At 38.0% G+C, this 22,007-nt stretch overlaps 1 protein-coding gene and 2 long non-coding RNA genes across 4 annotated transcripts in view; all 3 read right to left on the bottom strand.

The window, feature by feature from the left end:
• Positions 1-5,906: 5,906 nt before the first annotated feature.
• Positions 5,907-6,243, bottom strand: LOC107569004 (uncharacterized). The gene is made up of 3 exons (XR_001606844.1): positions 6,171-6,243; positions 6,035-6,091; positions 5,907-5,953 (listed from the first exon to the last, which is right to left on the bottom strand). It is a non-coding gene; the product is annotated as an uncharacterized lncRNA (long non-coding RNA).
• Positions 6,244-13,475: 7,232 nt separating this feature from the next.
• On the bottom strand, positions 13,476-13,897 carry LOC107569002 (uncharacterized). The gene is made up of 3 exons (XR_001606843.1): positions 13,861-13,897; positions 13,645-13,702; positions 13,476-13,496 (listed from the first exon to the last, which is right to left on the bottom strand). It is a non-coding gene; the product is annotated as an uncharacterized lncRNA (long non-coding RNA).
• Positions 13,898-17,989: 4,092 nt separating this feature from the next.
• LOC107569001 (kelch domain-containing protein 1-like) overlaps positions 17,990-22,007 on the bottom strand; it is a 52,041-nt gene continuing 48,023 nt past the window's right edge. For both annotated transcript variants that reach the window (XM_016255001.1, XM_016255002.1), the window contains 5 exons: positions 19,571-19,683; positions 19,413-19,485; positions 19,207-19,291; positions 18,754-18,833; positions 17,990-18,306 (listed from right to left, as the gene is read on the bottom strand). In XM_016255001.1, coding sequence (XP_016110487.1) covers positions 18,144-18,306; positions 18,754-18,833; positions 19,207-19,291; positions 19,413-19,485; positions 19,571-19,683 — 514 coding nt within the window. In that variant the 3' untranslated portion in view covers positions 17,990-18,143. The remainder of the gene's footprint in view (positions 18,307-18,753; positions 18,834-19,206; positions 19,292-19,412; positions 19,486-19,570; positions 19,684-22,007) is intronic.

Raw genomic sequence — 22,007 nt, 5'->3', positions numbered from 1 at the left:
ACACAAATAAAGAATTTACCGACTATGCTTATTTTTAATACCGACCCCTCCACAAAACCAGGGCAACATTGGGTCACTATCTACATAAACAAGGCTAGAGTTAGCCGTTGCATCGGTGAAGCCTTATATAACAGTTTTAAAAGAGGAAGGTTTTTACAAAGTCTATCACTCATTTTTCACCAAAGTTTACCGTGGTCTTTTCTGCACATACACCACCTGATGTTCTGAAAACAGCCCTGATCTGAGACGAAAACGCTCTGGCGTTTTAGCTTTAAAGTCAATCAAAAGGTTGATTGGTCGTGTCCTTATAACATTCCATAAAGAATTTTGTATTTCCTGGGTAAATCTGACGCCCTAAAATCATTATTTGCATCGAGTCTCTAGGGCTCTTGTACAAAACAAGGTAGTGTGTATTGAGTGTAATAGTCCTACTGGTTTTACCTTGAAAAAACAGGTTCTGAGTTATCAATATGATGGAAAATTATTTATGATGAACGTATTTCGTGAAAGCTTGTGAGTTCATCATTCGAATATGCCTGCTCCATCAAATCATCACAAATAATAATAGATCTCTTATTAGGTGGCAATACATTTTCATCCGTTAAAGAGTTTTGGAATACCTTCAATAAATTTTATATCATACAATGACAACAGTTCATCGTACAAAGTTTGCCAACAACTGTATAAAAACACAATATTATAAATTTTTACATTGATCATCTTTGCATTACACAATAATTTTTTAACAAAGACAGTCTTCCCGCTGCTCGACGGGCCTGAGATCACAGCCGAGAACGGGAATTGAAAACGGAAGTCAAAATCTTCTTCAACATACACATTTTGGGATTTAGAAATATCGTTAGTACCCATAAGGAATTGTGGTGTAGTCAGCTAGTAGCACACGCTTGTCATATACCACTTTTAATCTTTTCAAAACTGACCTATTATGCAGTGTGAATTTCTTTTTATTATGCACAATGGTCTCGGTGCGCATGAGCAGGTGGCTAGTGTCACGTGATGCTACATAACCATGTATCAGACAGATCATGCTTTCTAGGGTAACGACTTTTGCATTCGTAGAATGGAGCGTGATACCTTTAGCTTTAAGAGTGACTTTATTTTTCACTGTTCTAAAGCTGTAAGATTTCGGTCCGGTCGATGCGAATTCGGTGACAAGCTCGTCCGTCAGCTCGCCAAGATATGCACCTGTTTTAGGTGTCCAATCTCCATCTTCGATATGAAGATGGCGCTGTCTGTATCTACTTAAAAAACACAAGGTCCTAATTGATCCATAAGCCTGTATAACTCCAAACGTCCATACGCAGTGGTGAATACTGCAATAAACACATTAACATCACGCGGGGGCGGGGTCTTCGTCTGCGTAACACCACTGCACTAGCGCTACTGAGTCTGACACGAATGAGAAGTGTTTAATGATGTGGCCATTTCAGAAGATGTGACGGGCGAAATCTTCGGGATCTGTTAAAAGTTCTGCTGTAGGCAAATTACACCTAAGCCCAAATCTCCCCCAAAGTGAGTTCAATAAAAATGTATTTATAGATCTACGTGCAGGGTTGAGTGTGATTTTATCGATGTCGAGCTGAACACCCTCCTTCTCAAAATACCCTTTGACGTAAGTCTGCTTGTCTGCGTCTGTCACTACGTCTGGCGGAAAAAATGAAGCCTCCTTTTTGAATTTGAGAAAAGTCTTAACATACTCGCTGTATGTTAAGCATTTTTGTGTGTTAGGGCTATCATGTCTTTGGTTAAAAAAAGTGTTTTGAAAACTTTCATAGCACACCCGGCAAGCGTTATACATCCGAACGGGTCCACGTTTGTACACTCGATAAATTTGTTTCTGTATTTCATGCAAGCCTCACGTAACAAAACGACATCGTTCTTGCAGTACATCCCGAGTTGTTTTTTGAAGTCAAACACACTACGCTCTCGTACCACGAGTCAAATTTCATTCCTTCAGTGTCAGACATTGTCTGGTAGCCATAATGTTCTTTACACGGATACGGTCCGACATAATTCACATTCTGTGAACGATTAAAATGATGGGGAAAGAATCCTTTTTTGCTGGTGTTTAAGTTTAAAACAGATGTCATTTTTGACAATTTCATAGGCAAGAAGCTATAGCTGTCAATGTATCTCTGTTTAAAGGCCTGATCGTACATATGAACAAGTCTACATCCTTGGAGTATAATTTTTGGCGTTAGTCCCTGACTTGTGAAATACTCGAGCAATATAAAAGAATCGAAACCCGAAGAATTGTGTGCAATAAATGTAAAATCAGCTAATTTTGGACGTCTGAAATGTTTGACCATACGGTCCACGCAGTCAACACCTTCGGCTGTGAATTCTTCACCAGATTGCGAAACGGCACATATGTAATTAGCTGTATGCTTACCATTTTCGTACATTGTTTCAAAGTCAAAATAAATGTAGGTTTGGCTATGTTCGGCAGGTTTGACAGGTTGAATATAGCAATTGTGATGCCCTTCATCTATCAGAACCTCGCTATAATGCACGCATCTCAATGGTGCACATTTGTGCGATAATAGTTTATCACCTGACCATTTTGCTCTGTACTGTTTGTAACACTTGTCACAGTATTTTACGAGATCACACTGGGGTCTCACCCCTTCACATTGTGGTTGTTTATGCATTTCATAACAGAAGTCAGATCTACAATATCTCAAACAATCAGTGCATTGTACTGATTTCTTAGGATGTGTGTAGCTTGAAGGCTTGTTGCACACATTGCATGTAAATTTGCAATAATGTAAACTATGATCATTAAACCCTTTATAGCAGTACACACAAACGTACGAGTAACCTAAGAAACCCTTCAAATTTTTTATCATGTAGTAATGATCTTCGTGCAGATATAACTGTACTGTCTTGTGATGTAGCTCATCTGTATTTTTATATACCTCCAATTTACCTGAACACGATCTGTGAAAGATGACTATTTTCAGATCTAGAAATTCTTCAAATTTAAAAACATCTTTAAATGCAATTTTATCTCGTGGATTGTAACCCAGATCTGTATGTACAGTGGGGAAAAAAGTATTTAGTAATTCTTTAAAAATCCTACAATGTGATTTTCTGGATTTTCTTTTCTCATTTTGTCTCTCATAGTTGAGGTATACCTATGATGAAAATTACAGGCCTCTCTCATCTTTTTAAGTGGGAGAACTTGCACAATTGGTGGCTGACTAAATACTTTTTTGCCCCACTGTATTTTTTTGGCTATTTTCACCAAATCGCTGTCGGGGCATTGAGGATTTAAAAAATGAGCTACGCATATGCTAAAACACATATTGTCTGCTATTTTTTTAGGGATGAATAGATTCATTTTATTAAGACTTCATTGTACGCTAGGTCAGCTAACTTCCTCCACCGCCTTGTTTGTTTCGTGCTGCCGATACGCATAACTCTAAAGCAGAATCTAAAGCCACATCTGTATTGCTTTGAACTGCACGTTCGATTTGATCAACAAATATACCAACATCATGATTATTATCAGGTGTTAGAACTGCATTAATATCTGTGGGGAGACTTGCACCTTGCAGAGATACGTTCAGAAATCCATCTTCACCCACCATCAATCTGGAAAACGCTACAATCTCATTCAAAATATCTTGCAAAAAGATATTATAGGCAGCATAATCATCAGTGGCGATTTCACGAAAGTTTAAAGTTCTGTGAATTTCTAAACCATTAAATCGTGGTCTTGGGACAATTGTAAAATCACCCACAAGACCACCTTCTCTTACTAGGCCAGGTATACAATTCTGGCTGAGACCCATATCTGGAGCTGTGGGGGTCATAACCTGACGGGTCGTCATTAGAAGGACCTGCACCGAACTGTTCATTGTTTATAGATGCTCCCAACCATTCATGTTGTTCGTCTACAAGTTTGTGTAATCTTTCCATCATGTTAAGCGAATCAGGCTGTAACATCTGTAATTGGTTATTAATCAACTCGTGTTATTGATCACTATTGTTTTGAAAATCATGTCTAGGCCTTAATGATCTCTGATAATCTTCTGATGTGTGGTCATGTAAATCACCGTGACATCTTTTACTGCTCATTTTGAATTATTATTATTTTTATTTTTAAATCAGAAATACAAAAAATTTTAATCTTAAAGACAAGCGTGTGCACCCTGAAAACACCATCACCGTTTGCAATGTGACAACCAGATATAATAAAAACAAAACATGTACAGTATAAATTTGAAACCACCGTTTTCTTCTACAAGTAAAATAGTGTCAGAAACAATCCTCAATAATAAGCATAAAACAACAATAAATCGATGGCAAACAATAATAAATGTAAGAAATAACAAAATAATAAATGTAAGAAATAACCCAATGCTAATAACAAAACGATGTCCATAACACAGAAACAAAAACAATCAACAATTCAATACATAGAATATTAAAAACAAAACATGTACAGTATAAATTTGAACCCACCGTTTTGTTCTACAAGTAAAATAGTGTCAGAAACAATCCTCAATAATAAGCATAAAACAACAATAAATCGATGGCAAACAATAATAAATGTAAGAAATAACAAAATAATAAATGTAAGAAATAACCCAATGCTAATAACAAAACGATGTCCATAACACAGAAACAAAAACAATCAACAATTCAATACATAGAATATTACGGCCTATCTCGTCATACGATTGTACAGATCTGTTAACATTCTCTGAATAAGATTTAAACGTTCACCCATAAGAGATAATGCGTTTACCACAAGCCTCTGTTCGGCGACGTGCTACTGGTGTAGCTCTTCCGGTACGCCGCTCATGCTCTGCTGAAACTGGCGGAATTTATTATACAGCTGCTCGTGACAACTTCTCCAAAATTCAGCTGCGTGACGTAAAGCTAATAAGGTTTAAACGTTCACCCATGAGAGATAAAGCATTTACCGAAAGTCTCGACTCCGCGATCTGTTGGTTTAACGCTTCCGGTACACCGCTCATGGCCTGCTGAAACTGTTGGAATTCATTATACAGCTGATCGTGACAACTTCTCCAAAATTCAGCTGCGTGACGTAAAGCTTCGTTGTGTTGTTGTTGACATGATATGATATTTCTTCAAATCGACATCACATCACTTTGTGCACTAGCGACAATGTCTTCCGCTTCCCTGTAAGATAGGGGTTGTCCATGCCAAGTCGAAAAGTCTCTCAAAATACAGATTAACACGGCTCAGCATATCATAATCAAGCCTTCTATTTAAATCACGATCGCGGAACAGTTCCTGAGGAATTTCATGCGGTAATTCCTCCTCTGCCTCACTCTCCGAATCGGTGAAGGATATCTGATCCCACGCGTGAATCAACGAATCAGACCACACTGTTAGATCACCCTCACCGTAGCCTTGTTCTGTAAAAATAACAATAACCATTTATTAATTTATCAAATAAAAATCAAACATAAAACGTAATAATGAGTTTTCTGCCTTAATACATACCGTTATTCTCAGAAATCCTTAAACGGCTGGTGGTGGGTGCGTCATCCGCATCCTGCTCGGGTAATCTCAAGCGTTTTACACCCTGACCGCCTGTATGTGGGGGTCTCAATCGTTGCGTTGGGGAACTGGACATGCCTGGGATGTGTATACTCGCGCTGGCGGTGAGCGTGTGAGTTCATCCTCTGAAGACGGAACATGGGTGGGGGTGGGTTATGTGACGTTGTTTAGCTTGTGACGTGATTCCAACCTAACTACAACCTCTTGCAATGCCTCCTCTGTAGGTAATATTACCACGCGGCTGTCAGAACCATCGTGCTCACCTGTCAAAATTCTGTAAACACTTTATGAGAAACTGAAACTTAAAAAAAACAAAAAACGAATGTCTGTATATGCAACATACCGTTATTAGCTTAGCAATCATCATCACAGGTAACTAATTGGGCCTCGTCAACTGGGTAAAATGATAACGAATATTATTATTATTGTTATTATTAGACATTGAGTAGTTAATAGAAAAAGAGAAAAGACTTACATAGCTCTTCAAGGATCTGTTCCAAATCTTCGTCGAAATCCAGATTCTCAAAAGTACCTAGATTATAAACACAGGGTGTTAAACAAATATTCCCATTAAAATATATTTAAATAACTCAGATGAAAAACACACTTACCATCGTAATTGTCAGCCATCGTTCCATCGATTGATGAGATAATGTCGTACAACTTGAAGAGTTTACAGGTAATGAACATAGCACAAGTTTTGCTTTTTAACGGTTCGGAGTATGGGGCAGCTCCTTAGAACTCCAACGGATATCGAGATCCGATAACTACAAGTAGGGGGTATCCTAACACCATTTTTTCTTATTACATTTCTTTTCTTCTTTTTCTTTCTTTTTTCTTTTACAAGTTAATTGGTGTGATATTAGCGGTGCGATCTACCTCAGAGTCTGTCTGGTCTTTTATTACATATCCTGGGGCGTAGCCATAGACTTTCATCTTGAGGTTGTTAGATACAGTATATCCTTATCTACACATGTTTGAACGCAACGGGGTTTTTAACCGCCGAAAATTCGGATATCTGTTTATCGAACTCACACCTTGTAAACCATACGCTCAAATGCACGTTTGAAGTAGGTCTGATGTAAGTCTCACATTGGAAAATCAAAGAGATCTATTCTCTTGTTTGCATTAGGTATACCTCATAATTGTTTGTGTGTGTGTGTGTGCGTACATTTTAAACTTGACAACATTCTGAGTGAATAAAGATATCAAATTTAACTAAAATGAAGTAAAATTAAACAAACTTTCCTACAGCATAGAATGACTTGTTAAAAACAATCACCCCTGCCCCACCCCTATTTATTTCACTTTATTGTTATTGTCTTTTCTCTATCTATCTAAGAGTATCCGGAACCTCTGTGAAATCACATCCACCAGATCTACATTATTATTAACATACCTGTTTTTCTTCTTAACCTAACCAGATGTTTGTGGTTAAAAATGGGTCAGTAGGTTTCAGATCCTTTGACCAGCCACTGAACCTTTGACTAAACTTTGACAAAGTTCCCACTCGCAGGTGCATGTCATAAATAGATACAATGGAGATCCTTTGATCACTGAACTTTAGCTGACACACAACGCAACAACCCTCAAAACTCATTAGATTCCAGATGAGTTGCAAACCTAGAAACAGGCTTAGATGTTTCACAACCTTTTGAAATACATCACACAAACCCCAGACACCCGGCGCCTTTCTCGTTTCGATACACTACGTGAGACGAAATATTTGTATTGAAATATTTGTGTTGTAAAACCTTAGGCGTTTAATTACGTATGTCTGTTTTAATTGATCGATAACGCACCACAAGTGTTACGGTAAGAAAATCAAAGAGACTCCCCAAAACAATAGCTTTCATTCCAGTTAGATATTTGTGCGAGCATTCGTGTGTGTTTTAACTATTATACCATACGTATAATATGTTGTAAGTTAAGCTTGACAAAAACCAAAGAGTAAATAAAGGAAAAATTTTCCTCTGGCTTAGAGGTGATTGTTTAGAAGAAAACTTGTATAGACTACCCTAATGTTAAAGTGAAAAGCTTTAGGATGAATGCTGAATTTCATCAATTAAGAAATTATATAGATTTATTAAAAACAACTCTTTTTAATTTAAAACATTATTTTGCTTAATTATTTTTTACCATACATTTAAATCTATCTTTGCGCCGGTCTCTCCTCCGACGTTAGGGGAGGGCTGTAGGTGTGGCCTGGCCTACGCGCTCCTGAGCTCATTCCGAGTTTTGACAGCAGTGTGTGAGGATGATCTGACGGAAACAATGTGAGATGAGAGGGTCTTTTTAGTTTGTTTAACTTGTGACAAACTCTAACTAGTTTTAAATTGTAATGATAGACTACAACAGAATTTGACAAGTATCTTATGCTGATGTTTTAACGAACGTATCTGGAAGGATACTTTTTGTTTTACATCATGGTGAGAAGTCAGCATTTTTTCTTTTCTTTTCTAACAGGTAACAAACTTTAAACTTTAAAAATGTAACTGCTGTATTTTTTAACGAACGTATCTGATACTTTTTGTTTTTAGATCATGGTAAGATAAGTCAGCATTTTTTCTTTTATTTTCGAAGTTGTAACAGACTCAAACTTTTCAATTGTAATGTTACAAGATTTTGACTGCCACGTACTGTTTAACGAACGTATCTGATACTTTTTTTTCTTTTTCTTTTTTTGTTTAGATAGATGGTCAGTAGCCTAGTTTTATTTTTATTTTCTAACTTGTAACAAACTCTAACTAGTTTTTAAATTAACAACACTTAAATATTCGTCTTAATCAGTTTTTACTCTTTTCTGGAAACACGGTCATTACATTGTTTATACCATGTTTTTCTTGAAATGTGTGTGTGTGTGTGTGTGTGTGTGTGTGTGTAAAAACTTTAATAAAAACTTCCCTTATCCCGTTTAATAATCATACCACGTTTCACAATTTAAAGTTTAAAGCACATAGTTTTGAACAGTTTCAACGAACCCCACACAAAAACACATTCCCAAACAATCATACATTCCATGGGATCGCTGGGGTGGATAAACACATGTCCGGTTAGATGGGTGGGGGGTGTACAGAAACAGGTGTCCAAACAGGTGTCCATTTATAGGTGGGGGGTGGAATTTTTATGACCCTCATCAATCAAACTTCTTGACACATAGGACCCTATACTCTCTCTTCCAGTAAAGTGCAGATACTTGAAAAATTTACTGAAGTACAGTAACGAACTGAAACTACTTTGTTACTGTCCACCACTGAACACAACACATGACAGGAACAGAGTCTGACATTCTTATTGAGTAATTGATGGTAGGTGCCATTGCAGTTAACTTGCCTTCTCTTTAACGACACTGATTCCCTTAACTAATTGGTTCAATGGGGATTTTTAATGACGTACATTCCTAATAATTATGTGTGTAGACAGATTTTATTTTGGAATTATACAGTAGCTACCAGACTCATATTTGCACTTTCAACTCCTGATTGTCATGTGTCTAAATCCCCATTTAAAAAGACTGCCTGCTAAATATTAACACTATGCAGTGCTGCACAGTTACTGCCGTGTTCCCAACCAACTTCCAAAGTTCCAAACTGCAATGACACCTACCATCAATTACTCAATAAGTACCCTGGTCCATGTTTATACCCCCCAACTTGAGTACCGCATAACTTATTCTGTACATTAACTAATAGGTACATACACCAGTACGTACATAGGAAGTATATGGAAATAGGACTGTAAAATAAAGTGCACCATTTTACATAAACATTACACAGGAATGACCAGTTCTTCAAACATTGTAGGCACTGTTGTGGAGAGCAATTTAGCATTAAAGGTCCTACACAATCAACTGAAAAAATAGTCCTCTTTTTATTAGGTAAGGTTAGGACTTACCAAGCGTACCGTATATACCAAGTACAGTATGTGTCTTGTTTGTTAGCACATAATACAGCATTTTTCCATAGGTGCTACACATTTACCCTGTACAAATCATTAGTATGTACAGTTATGTGTCTTATTAGTTACCATATACGGATACTGTAAGGACGTGCCTGTTTGTACCCACTTGTAAGTACTACATATTTACCATGTATATACATTAGTAAGTACAGTAAATTATCTAATTAGTTACCATGTACGTGCACTACCTTTAAGTACCCATACTTGTCCGTATGTACAAAATAATTACCATGCATGTACGACTGTTAAGTACAGCCGTGTTTCTTATTTGTTACCATGTACATACACTTCAGGGAAGTACCTTGTGTTACCACTCATTTGCCTGTAGGTACAAGATATTTGCCATGTATATACCAGGGAAGTACACTTACTGTAAAATAAAGTGCTACCGAAATGGTCAAGCGATCGCATGACAATTTCTGTTAGATCTCAGTTTGAGTTTAACTTTTTATTTGACCCAGTATGTCATTATTGATTCAACCTGATGTGAAACAAGACATTAGTTAGGCTTTAGCTAGACTGACAAATCTGAAATGCTTATGTAACGGGTTGTCTCTGCGTTGTGTTGTGTAAAACTCAGAATGGATACCAATTTGTGCTTGAAGACAGACTTTTATTCTGTTGACAACATATTAAACAGCGGTGATCAGATTCGCAAATCACCCTCGTGCATGCTTGCAGCCAGTCACCCTCTCGGCTGGCGCGAATCTAAATTACTAATTTTTATATAAACAGTTATACAACAACACAATTGAGAAATATGTACCTGTTGACAACATATTAAACAGCGGTGATCAGATTCGCAAATCACCCTCGTGCATGCTCTGTAATAAGGCGAACAAACTTGATGTTACCACAAATATAGTGTAGCATGAACACAGATCATACAGTACTCATTTAAACACACGTATTTATCGATATTAGTCCATAAGATGGTTATACAATTAATACAATATACTTTTATCACGGAGCACTCACTCACTGCAGCCAGTCACCCTCTTGGCTGGCACGAATCTAAATGACCCTACCGGAACCAGTTCACTATCTGGGTGGAGTGTGCAGGTAGAGTGCAACCAAAGGGACCATACACGAAAACGAGTGTAGCAAGTGGAAATACCCTTTTGACCCTGTTACACTCCCCCCTGCTGATTTCCACTTGCTTCAGCAAACACATACACACAAAAAAATGAGTACTAGAACAATGACAAGAGTGAAAACACTGACCACAATATAACATCAGGTACATAACCTCAAGAACCATATACAGTAATAGGAAGAGGGAAGAAATTTTTTTTTATAAAGTGTTCAAAACTTCATGAAATTGTCAGTCGGCGCATACCCTGTGGTTTCGTGGATGCTGCAATTATAAGCAAAAGTTAGAGTTTTGAGTACTTTTGGCCATTTGTTCTTGGTCTTTGCCGGCAGAGCACGTATCATATTGCCCAGCATCCTGTTCATCCTTTCACATGCTCCGTTACCCATCGGATGATAGGGTGTTGTTCTCGACTTTTGGACTCCAGCAACATTCAACAACTCAGCGATCAGGGCACTCTCAAAGTTGGCTCCTCTATCAGAGTGGATACGCCCTGGGAAGCCATAAACACAAAAGTAGTTATGCCACAGCTGATGCGCCACTGCTTTGGCAGACTGATTTGGACACAAGAAAGCATTAGCCATTTTTGTGAAGTGATCTGTTACAACAAGAACATCCAGGGACCGGTTGGCAGAGTCCTCCACTGACCAAAAGTCTATGCAGACGAGTTCAAGGGGCCCTGTCGTAATGATGTTCTCCAACGGCGCACGACCCTCCGGTTCTGGTGTCTTGAGGTGATGTAAACGCTGTGTATTTCCGGTCATCTTCATGAACTTCTACATTGTAGTAGCCAGATGTAAGGTCCATAGTTGAAAAATAAGCATTTCCACCCAACGCAGCAAGAGCGTCCGCTTGATGGGGAAGGGGATGTGCATCTTTGAATGTGCGAGCATTAATCCAACGAAAGTCTGTGCATATTCTCAAATCTCCTGACTTCTTCCAGACTGGGACAAGAGGTGATGCAAACTCGCTACTAGACTTCCGTATGATCTCACGTTCTTCCATCTCATTCAAAGCTTGCCGAAGTTTGTCATATTGATTTGGAGCAAGGCGTCGATACGGCAACCGAAAGGGTTTGTCGTCACTCAGGCGAATGCGATGAACAAAGCCTGTTGCTTTTCCACAGTCCAACTTGTGTCTGGAAAAGATAGAATGGTACTGAGAGATAAGCTGAACAAGTTTTGCTTTGCAGTCTGCTGACAAGTCGCAAGACTCCACATCCAAGTCAGCTAAGCCCAAGTCACGTAAGACTGCCGTGCCATCAGCCGAGTCGTCCAGTCCAGATTTGACAGGTAAGCTTAGAGCATCTGACACACTCATCTCATCCTGTCTGTCAGTTAAAACATCAGCTGTTCTCTGAACTTTTTGTTCTAGATCAAATGAGCAACCATCAGGAAATTCAGAGCTGTCAAAATCCTGCAAGGCCATGCAAGGAAAAGGAATTTCTTTTTAAAGTCACTGCTTTCTCAGAAGGATTTATCACTTTGAGTGGGACCCATCCACCCTTACATATCAAAGCTACTGTTTTTCCAACCAGCACTGACCTTGGCCTTGATTTTACTCTACTGGGCTCCAAAATGACAGCACTGCCAGCTGAGATTTCTTGAGTGCTTTGCAGTCTGCCCCAAACTAAGTTTTCAGTCATGGGCTTGAGTGACACTGCCTTTTTGATTTTTACTGTTCCCACTAAATCAGGGACAGTACCATTTCTCCACTTCTCCACATTGGCTAGCAGGTCAAGTAACTTGTTTTGTTCAGTGTTATCATACTCACAATCAGACACACGTATTAGTAACTCTGCAGAGCTTCTTAACTGATGAATCAAATGTTTCAAGAGGTTACTACCAAGAATTAGATCATCACTCTGGCCATCGACTACCAAAGTCGGAACAGTGACGTGACAGCCGTACACGTCCATGTCCAGCTCACACACTCCTAAAGGGTTTGTTCTGGTGCCTCCACATCCGACTAAAACAACATCTGTTGGGGCAAATGAAAGGTTTGACAGCACACCAGTACTCAGCAGTTGTGGTAAGATCTTGGATCTCATGGTGCAAGCCATGGACCCACTGTCGAGCATTGCTTTTGCCTCAACTTTTCCACCAATAATCACTGAAGTGTAGAAAAGATCCTCATATGCCTCAAGTTTTTGTGTATTTTGCAAGACAAATGTACATTCGGAACTATACTCTTCACATACACTTATATATACAGATTCCAGATCACAATCCAACAATGATGGGGGATCATCATTTGGCCTTACACTCACCCCCTCCATATGCAGGCCTATTCGTTTCCCGTATGTGGAAGTGCATCCAACTCAGGAATCCTAACGGCAGCTGTGCAGGCTTTGGCTTTATCCAAATGAAAAAATATATACACTCCTTTTATTGATAAGAAACTCAGGAGGAAAAAAATAAAAACAAAAAAATCTTCAGTTCTCAAAATGTTCCCAGTCCAAAGTTCTGTAAAACTGTATTAGTTCAGATTTCAGTCTTCTCCACAATAATACTTATCAATAACCCTCAAAAAAAAATTTTTTTTTATTTTTCACAAAAAAAAATTACTTCAAAGTTCAATCTTCAATGGCTATTGTTGTAAAATAAGTCAATAATGCTTTCAAATGGATACCACAATACCAGAACTTTGCTCCTCTCGATGGTGAAATGTGTTCCTTTAAAACACGGTATTGCGCCAAACAGCTCCGACGCGAAAACTCTCTCGTCACCCACGGCACGAACTCCTCTGGAATTCTCCGATTAGTCGTTTCAGCACGCTGCTTCCAGAGTCATGGTCACGGCACCATTGTAACGGGTTGTCTCTGCATTGTGTTGTGTAAAACTCAGAATGGATACCAATTCGTGCTTGAAGACAGACTTTTATTCTGTTGACAACATATTAAACAGCGGTGATCAGATTCGCAAATCACCCTCGTGCATGCTCGCAGCCAGTCACCCTCTCGGCTGGCGCGAATCTAAATTACTAACATTTATATAAACAGTTATACAACAACACAATTGAGAAATATGTACCTGTTGACAACATATTAAACAGCGGTGATCAGATTCGCAAATCACCCTCGTGCATGCTCTATAATAAGGCGAACAAACTTGATGTTACCACAAATATAGTGTAGCATGAACACAAATCATACAGTACTCATTTAAACACACGTATTTATCGATATTAGTCCATAAGATGGTTATACAATTAATACAATATACTTTTATCACAGAGCACTCACTCACCGCAGCCAGTCACCCTCTCGGCTGGCGCGAATCTAAATGACCCTACCGGAACCAGTTCACTATCTGGGTGGAGTGTGCAGGTAGAGTGCAACCAAAGGGACCATACACGAAAACGAGTGTAGCAAGTGGAAATACCCTTTTGACCCTGTTACACTTAGAAAAAAAACTGATTGAGTAAGCTTTTATTTATATGAAGTGAATTAATGACTAGTCTTTGAAACAAAAACGTGTTAAATTGCAATAATTGGAAAAAAATGCATTGCATTAACTGCTTGCATTTTTTCCCTCACTTTATTTACATTTTTCCATATAAACAAAATACAGCATACAATTCCAAAACATATACAGATATCCATGTATGTCTCTCTAGTTAATAAAAGGGTCCATTTGACAAATAGCAACAGAACAAAGTGAACACTGAAGGAAGAAAAAAAGTATTTAACATAACGTAAGAATAAAAAAGGAGAACTTAAATGATTAATAGAGGTACCCATGTTATACAACTAAACAACCATAAATCAAAACTCAACCACGCATACAAAGAAAAAAATATATAATAATAATAATAAACACACAACAACATAAATAATAATAATAATATAGCAACATAATGATAGTAAGGCAAATGGTTAAAGAATTAAATAAAAGACCTTAAAATGCTTGGTAATCCAAAATCTATATACTGGGGGAAGGAAGGAGTTACAACCGGAGGAACTGTATACTTAGGTGATTGAGGGTCTTTCATTTTCCTACACAATCTAGGAAGGGTCCACAAATTTTATAGAAATTATCAGAAGATCCCTTCATTGTGTGTCTGATTTTTTCTAGTTTAATGAAATGGAAAATGCCTATAATTCATAAAGAATGAGTAGGAGGTACAGGCGATTTCCAGTTTAGTCAAATTAAACGTCTTGCTAAATGTGTGACAAAAGCTACGAAATCACTTATACTTGGGCATATCAAGAGATGGGGGAAGGGCACCAAATAAAGCTGTGAAAGCCAGAGGTTCATTATGATTTTTAAGAACTTCAGACAATGTTTTAAAGATCTGGGATCAATATTTCTGTAGAGATGGACAGGACCAAAACATGTGCGAAGTGGTTGCATGGGCCTGATGACAACGGTCACAAGTAAGATCCACTTTGGGATATATTTTTGAAAGTCTAACTTTGGTCCAGTGGATGCGGTGAAGAATTTTATTCTGAATCAGACCATGTCTGGCACAAAAGGAAGAAGAGTGCACACGGCGTAGAATCTCTTCCCACTGTTCCTCTGGAATATTTTCTCCCATGTTCTCCTCCAGCTGAGATTTAATAGATATCTAGATTTAATATATATCAAAACATCAAATGTCTTGGTAGCTTTGGCCCCATTAAAGTCCAGAACTGTCCCTTCAGCTCATTCTTCCCCTTGATTTACTCCGGCGCTCAGACCATGAAAGCGAAGGGTAGGCATCTTGAACGGCTCTATAAGAAGACTCGTCTTCTCGTTCATGCGTCCCTCCACTCAGAATTCATATCACAGTATAAAAAAAAAAATCACTTAACACCGCATGCTCTAGTTACCTGTCCACTATTATTAACAGAGCAAAGTGCAAGCCCAAGACCCTATTCTCTGAGATCAGCAAACTTGTTAAACCACCATTACCCCTTCTTAATGGTTCTTCTGAACTTTGTGATGATTTTCTGACTTTTTTACACACAAAATGTACAATATTTAGCAATCCTTTACTACTTCCCAGATACTTTACCCACTCTCAAACTTCTCACTCACTAATACATCTGTGGTTGAACAACTGATTATGAACTCTAACTCCTCTACCTATCAGCTAGATCCTATTCCAACACACATACTCAAAAACTTTCTCCCGTCTCTCATTATTCCCATCACCCACATAATAAATTGTTCCCTATCGACTGGTTATGTACCGCTTGGATTGAAAATAGCTATGATCACCCCTGTACTTAAAAGACCTGGACTTGACAACACAGTTCTATGTAATTTCAGACCAATTTCTAACCTTCTTTTTTTATCTAAGGTCCTAGAAAAGGTGGTCGCCAAACAATTACAGACTCACTTGGATAAAAATAATCTGTATGAATAATTTCAGTCCGGATTTCGCCCTCTCCATAGTACAGAAACTGCCCTTCTAAGAGTAGTGAACAACCTCCTCCTTGCTTCTGATTCGGGTGCCCTTAGCCTTCTGGTTCTTTTAGACCTGAGTGCAGCTTTTGATACTGTTTGCCATTCTGTACTGCTATCTCGTTTGTCGGAGATCGGCATTACTTATACTGTCTTACAGTGGCTGGGTTCATATCTCTCAGACAGGCAACAGTTGATTAGCATTGATAAATCCAAATCTCATTCTGTCACGTTTTCCCCCTTTTTCCTTTACATCTTGCTTACATGATCTCAAAATATAGATGGCCCAAAATTTCTTAAAGTTAAATACTGGAAAAACAGCTGGCTCTAGATCCCTTGTCTCCTCCCAACCTGACTACTCCATTAACATTGACAGAGTTATAGTCCATCCCTCTTCCACTAAACACAATCATGGTATAATGTTTGATTGTAGTCTACATTTTTAATCCCACATCAATCAGCTTGTCAAATCCTGTTTTTTTTTTTCACCTTTGTAATATTGTCCGCCTACGACCTGTTCAGCCTACTGAAACTGTTGTTCATGCGTTTATTACGTTGCGTCTGGATTACTGTATCTCCTTGATTTATGGCCTACTCAACAAAGTCCTTAATCACTTGCAGCTTATCCAAAATTCAGATGCTCGTGTTCTTACATTTATCAAAAAATCTGCCCACATCACTCCGGTTTTACAGCAATTACATTGGCCCCCTGTCACCTATTGTATTCAGTTTAAGATAATTGTTTTAGTTTCCAATGTCCGTCATGGTTTAGCACCTTCTTACCTTTCTGAATTAATTCTCCCCTATGTCCCTGCCTGTACTTTGAGATCGAGCTCTGAAAATTTGCTTGCAGTACCCAAATTCTGGCTATCTAGTGTGGGTGGTAGGGCTTTCTGCATTTCCACTGCCAAGCTCTGGAATAAACTTATCACAAGATCTCTGTGTTATTTCTTCACTCCAGACCTTTAAAACTGCTCTCAAAACTCACCAATTTACAATGTTTCTTAATTAATTAATTGCTTGCCTTCATGTTCTGTTCTATGCTTTTGTAACTTATGTATATTGCATATTATTTCACCTCTGTCTGCTGTTGGGCTGTTTATATGTTGTATACTATCGGTTATCTACCTTATGTAAAGTGTCCTTGGGTGTTTGAAAGGCGCTATATAAATAAAACGTATTGTTATTATTATTATTATTATATAAGTGGGTATCCACGCAAAGTACAAATTCAACATAGAAAATCACAAATTCAGTGGTTCAAATTCAGAAGAATATTCAGCATTGCACATCCAGGAACATCCTGGGGGGGGTATAACAAATGCTTACCACTTGATCCATTTCGGCAAACCAGTTTTTGTGACTAACAGCAGTACCTGCAGTTCCCAGATTTGCAATGTTGAATATTCTGCTGAATTTGAACCACTGAATTTATGGATTTTCTTTTTCAATTACTGCAATTTTTGTTTCTAAAACTTTAGTCAATTTTTTAGTTCCATATTTTCCCACAGGGTTTTTGTTTTGGTGTTTATTTTGATGGGGTTGTGTAACACTTCACTGCTCTGTTTAAATTGTTTACATTATGTAAATGGGCATATGAATGAACAACATTCATCAAGCAAACAATGTCTTTAGTACAGACTCTTAAACTGTGGTCAAACACTGCAGAACAGTTACAGACTCCCTCTGTAAAATACTGTATTTTGCACTTTGAGGGAATACTTGGAATCAGCAAAAAATAGATATCAAATAAATATAAAAAGTATAGAATATCATTCCATTGTTATTTTGTAACAAAAGCATTCCAGTCCATTATATTGAATAATAAAGTGATAAAGTTTTTAAAGTGTAAGTGGCAATGTTGGGCACCCATGAAACAATCTTATTTGTTTGTTTTATTGTGACTTATTGATGTTTTTGGGTCAACAACATCAAGGGCTGCAATTATACATTGGGCTACTACTAACATTTATACAAATTATTATAATTTTTTTACGTCAAAGGGTTTTTAGAACATAATTGCTCAATTTATAATAACAATAATAATAATCATCATGTTTAATTTTAAAATTAATAATTGTATTTAATTGTTTTTGGAATTCTTTAATTGGAGTTCTTGGACAGAAATATTCTTAAAATAATCAAGGACCACCCTTATGAACCAATGAACCTGCATCTATATTTTGAGCATTTGCCCTGAAATAGGATATCCTCTTGCCAATTGTCTTCTGAAGCTTGGCCGGTAACCACGACGCCTGCTCTTGGACAGAAAATATGTGTTTGCCTATGCAGTCTTCACATAATCTACAAAGAAAACATAATATATGGTGAATAATAGTCAGGGTAGTGGCATATTTAATTTTTGACAGGAATGAAAACAAAGCTGTAAAGGATATCAGTAAATGTGTTTAATAGATTGTACTGTTGTTAAACAACATATCAACATATTCAGCTGATGAAAAGTCTTTCTGGAACAAAAACTACTTTCAGTAGACAAAATTCGATAAAACAAAGTTGAAAATGATGTAATCTAGTACCTTTATACAGTGCATGCCATTGTAATGACTAAGTCTATCGATCACAGCCTTGTTTTCGTCTGTATTAAATTCAATATGGCATCTAACCTGATTAAGGGAATTTGATTCCCTTATCAAATAACAACATTTTTAGACTTTAGACATAAAGTGTTTCCTAAACATAATTATTTGATGAGCTGTTTGTTGCAATGTGTGTAAATAGGATGGCTTTTACCTTGACAGGGAGTACGGTTGAGTCTGAAACACTAGTACATCTGCACAGTGATTCTGAGAGGGAGACCTGAGAACTGCAACCTACAAAGGGAGAAACCAGATCAAGTGCATCTACTTTGACTGTGACTCATCAAACAAGGGTTCAACCAATCCATGATCTTGGATGGATACCAGCTAACTAAAGTCTGCAGAGAGCTCTGAGCTAATGTGTTACACAATTGTTGAGTTAATGCTCACAATTAAACTCCCGTCTAATCTGCATGCGTTTCTTTTTGCAATGAACAAGGATGTGCACTGCTCAGAGCCCAAGGCTTATGGTTCAAACTAACAGAGCCAATATGTCTTTTAAAGCAGAATTAGTCTCTGAATATTCCAGCGATAAATGTACATTTATTTATGAATCTGCAGTACATCACAAACACAAGCCCTTTGTTGTAAATTAAGCTGTACATACTGAATCCATTACAAAGAGGTAGGTCTGGCTTCCTCCAAAAATGACTACATCACTGTCTCTCCCCTTATCAGCAGAATGCCATAACCTGAGGGAGGAAATAGATACAACTCACTGATTCAAGCCTAAACTATATCACCATCATCATTATAATTTAGTTTCTCCACAAATGGCTCATACAGCGCATAACAATACTTAAGCTATTGTACCTGGGCTTGTCTTTATGTGCATGGTCTTTCTCTCTCCAATCTCTTGTTTTAGTGTTAAATTCCCACCCATCGCCTAAACAAAATAAATATGGAATGTTTGCAAAAAAATGTGGTTATTTATAGACATGACTGTTTCTAAAATCTTGACAAAAACATACTGAGAACATCCCCAGAAGTACTGAGGCCTCCAAACAGGAAGAGTGTGTCATCTGAGATGGCAGTCAGTGTGTGAAGAGTGCGGCCCCATGGAAAAGAAGTGGTCTGATGTTCACTGGGTTCAAAAAGAGTAACACTTACATGACTTATATGAATCATTATATAAAACAGTTTGGACTAAATAATAATTAAGCTAAACAGTCTCATGACATGATAATGGAGTCCATTTAAGATTGACCCTATAAAGTATCATCACTAATGCTTTATCCTCAGTCTCTTTAAATGTTTCACATATTCACGATTGATGGATCCAAAATGAAATAATACACTATAGAAGCACATCAACAGAAATAATCTTCAGTAACACTTTACAGTAAGGGTATATGAATTACCATGAATTCATGCATAAATTAATGTGTGAATTATGCATTGCTTCATGCATTAATATCTCATGAATTATCAGGAACTAACATGAGTTCAAAGTCTTTCATTCATGACTTTATGGATGAACAACACCTTAATTAAGACATTAACTAAGATGAGTACATTTGAGTAATTTATTACGCATGATCATGATGTTTTCTTTGTTCACAAAAAACAAGGTTTTTACTATCCATTGTGGATAAAGCTATGCTTATGGTACATTATTCAAAAAAGCATTATTTAGTGCATGTAAGACTTCTTGAATTATTAAAGGAATATACAAAAATCCACATTACCTCATGCATGCATACAGGCTAGAACAGTATATCAATTAATGTGAGAACTAATGTTCCCTTTCAAGGGAACTTCAAACTGTGTCCTCTAGGGGTCGCTAAGGGGAACGCCTCGTCATGACCAGTGTCTGAAGCATACATTGAAAAAACACCAACAACACGTTGGCCGGCGACAGCCATGACGTCACTACCGGTGTGACCAGAGGTGGGGGACTCGAGTCACATGACTTGACTCGAGTCTGACTCGAGTCACAAATTTAAGGACTTGTGACTTGCTTGACTAAATAAAGAAAATGACTTGACTTGACTTGGACTTGAGATCCAGTGACTTGAGACTTGACCTTCATGACTCGGCAGGACTTGACTTTATAACAACTCTAATTATTATTATTATAAATCTTTGCGACATAATTTGGTAAACAAAACGCAAGACACTGAACCAGTGGCAGAAGTGATCCGAGTCTGCGCAGTTCATGACACTGCACGAGCACAGTCAGGAACACAGCGCGCCAAATACAGGGAGCAAGAGAATCTCCCGAGATGTTTGGATAAACACTTCGAAACTGTATGCATTTACAAAGCCAGGACGTCGGCACTTCAAAAAGGAAAGGTATGTAAGCTTGTTCGTTAGTTGAAAACAGCATTGGTCTTAAAATTCAGCTTAAATCTGTCATTAAATTAAAGTGATTATAAATGATTAATCTCATGTGTGGAATTAATTAACGATGTCAAACTTTAAATTCGCTGGCGTTTACCTCTCAACAGTGCTTTAGTGTTAAGCATCCCTCTTTGTAAATCAATATATGGAATTGTACCACGGAAACTACAGTGTTTTATCGATTAGTGATGTTTCTCTTGCACCCAAAATCCAAGATATGTTGTCAAAATGGCCCTAGTATGTGTTTTTATATTTATAACATACGATATTTAGTAATATTTTCAGCGCGGCTGCCAGTTCCGTTCAGCCCACAGTTTAAGAGTTACGCGCGTCTCTAAGCAATACTGAACGAATCCAGGGATTTGAAGGAACCGGTTGAGTGATTCAGTGGTCCATTCTTGCTTGTTCATGAACGAATCAACTGTTCAGAATTAATCACTTCAATGAACGCTTCTGTGATAAAGCATTGATTTGCCACCACTTACTGGCGGTATATTTGTTCCTGTCTGATACTGTGACTTGACTTGACTTGATCCTTAGCAGGACTCGACTTGACTTGCTTGAGGTGAGCCACTGACTTGACTTGACTTGCTTGATTTGTTTGTACTGTGACTTGAGACTTGCTTGAGACTTGATGGTAGGGACTTGAGACTTGCTTGAGACTTGAAAATGTGTGACTTGCCCCCACCTCTGGGTGTGACTATAGTATAAACAGGCGCCGGGAGAACACATCTTCGTCTTCACTGACTGTTTTGTTTGAAGCGTGCATTTCTGTGGTAAGAGTGATCTCTATTCATATCATTATGGCGAGCACTAGCAAAGCATTTAGAGAATGTGTGCATCTGTGTCGTTGTTATTTAACATCTGATGACACATACAATCTATGCGTTGTTTGTTTGGGCGAAGAGCACGCACCCGATGTCCTCGAGGGGGCAATCAGCGTGCACTGCGAGCGTTTTCCAATGAAAAAGCTCTGCTCTCATTTGTCTCTCTTTTCGAGGAAAGAGGGGCAGTCATCTTTTTCCGATTCGGGCCCCGCCGCTGCTGAGGCACGGAGGAGAATGA

The sequence above is a fragment of the Sinocyclocheilus grahami genome, unplaced genomic scaffold (assembly GCF_001515645.1).
Source record: "Sinocyclocheilus grahami isolate Dianchi unplaced genomic scaffold, SAMN03320097.WGS_v1.1 scaffold1301.1, whole genome shotgun sequence".
NCBI classification, from domain to species: Eukaryota; Metazoa; Chordata; class Actinopteri; order Cypriniformes; family Cyprinidae; genus Sinocyclocheilus; species Sinocyclocheilus grahami.
The sequence above is the reverse complement of the archived record's forward strand: the minus strand, read 5'-3'. Positions and strand labels throughout refer to the sequence as shown.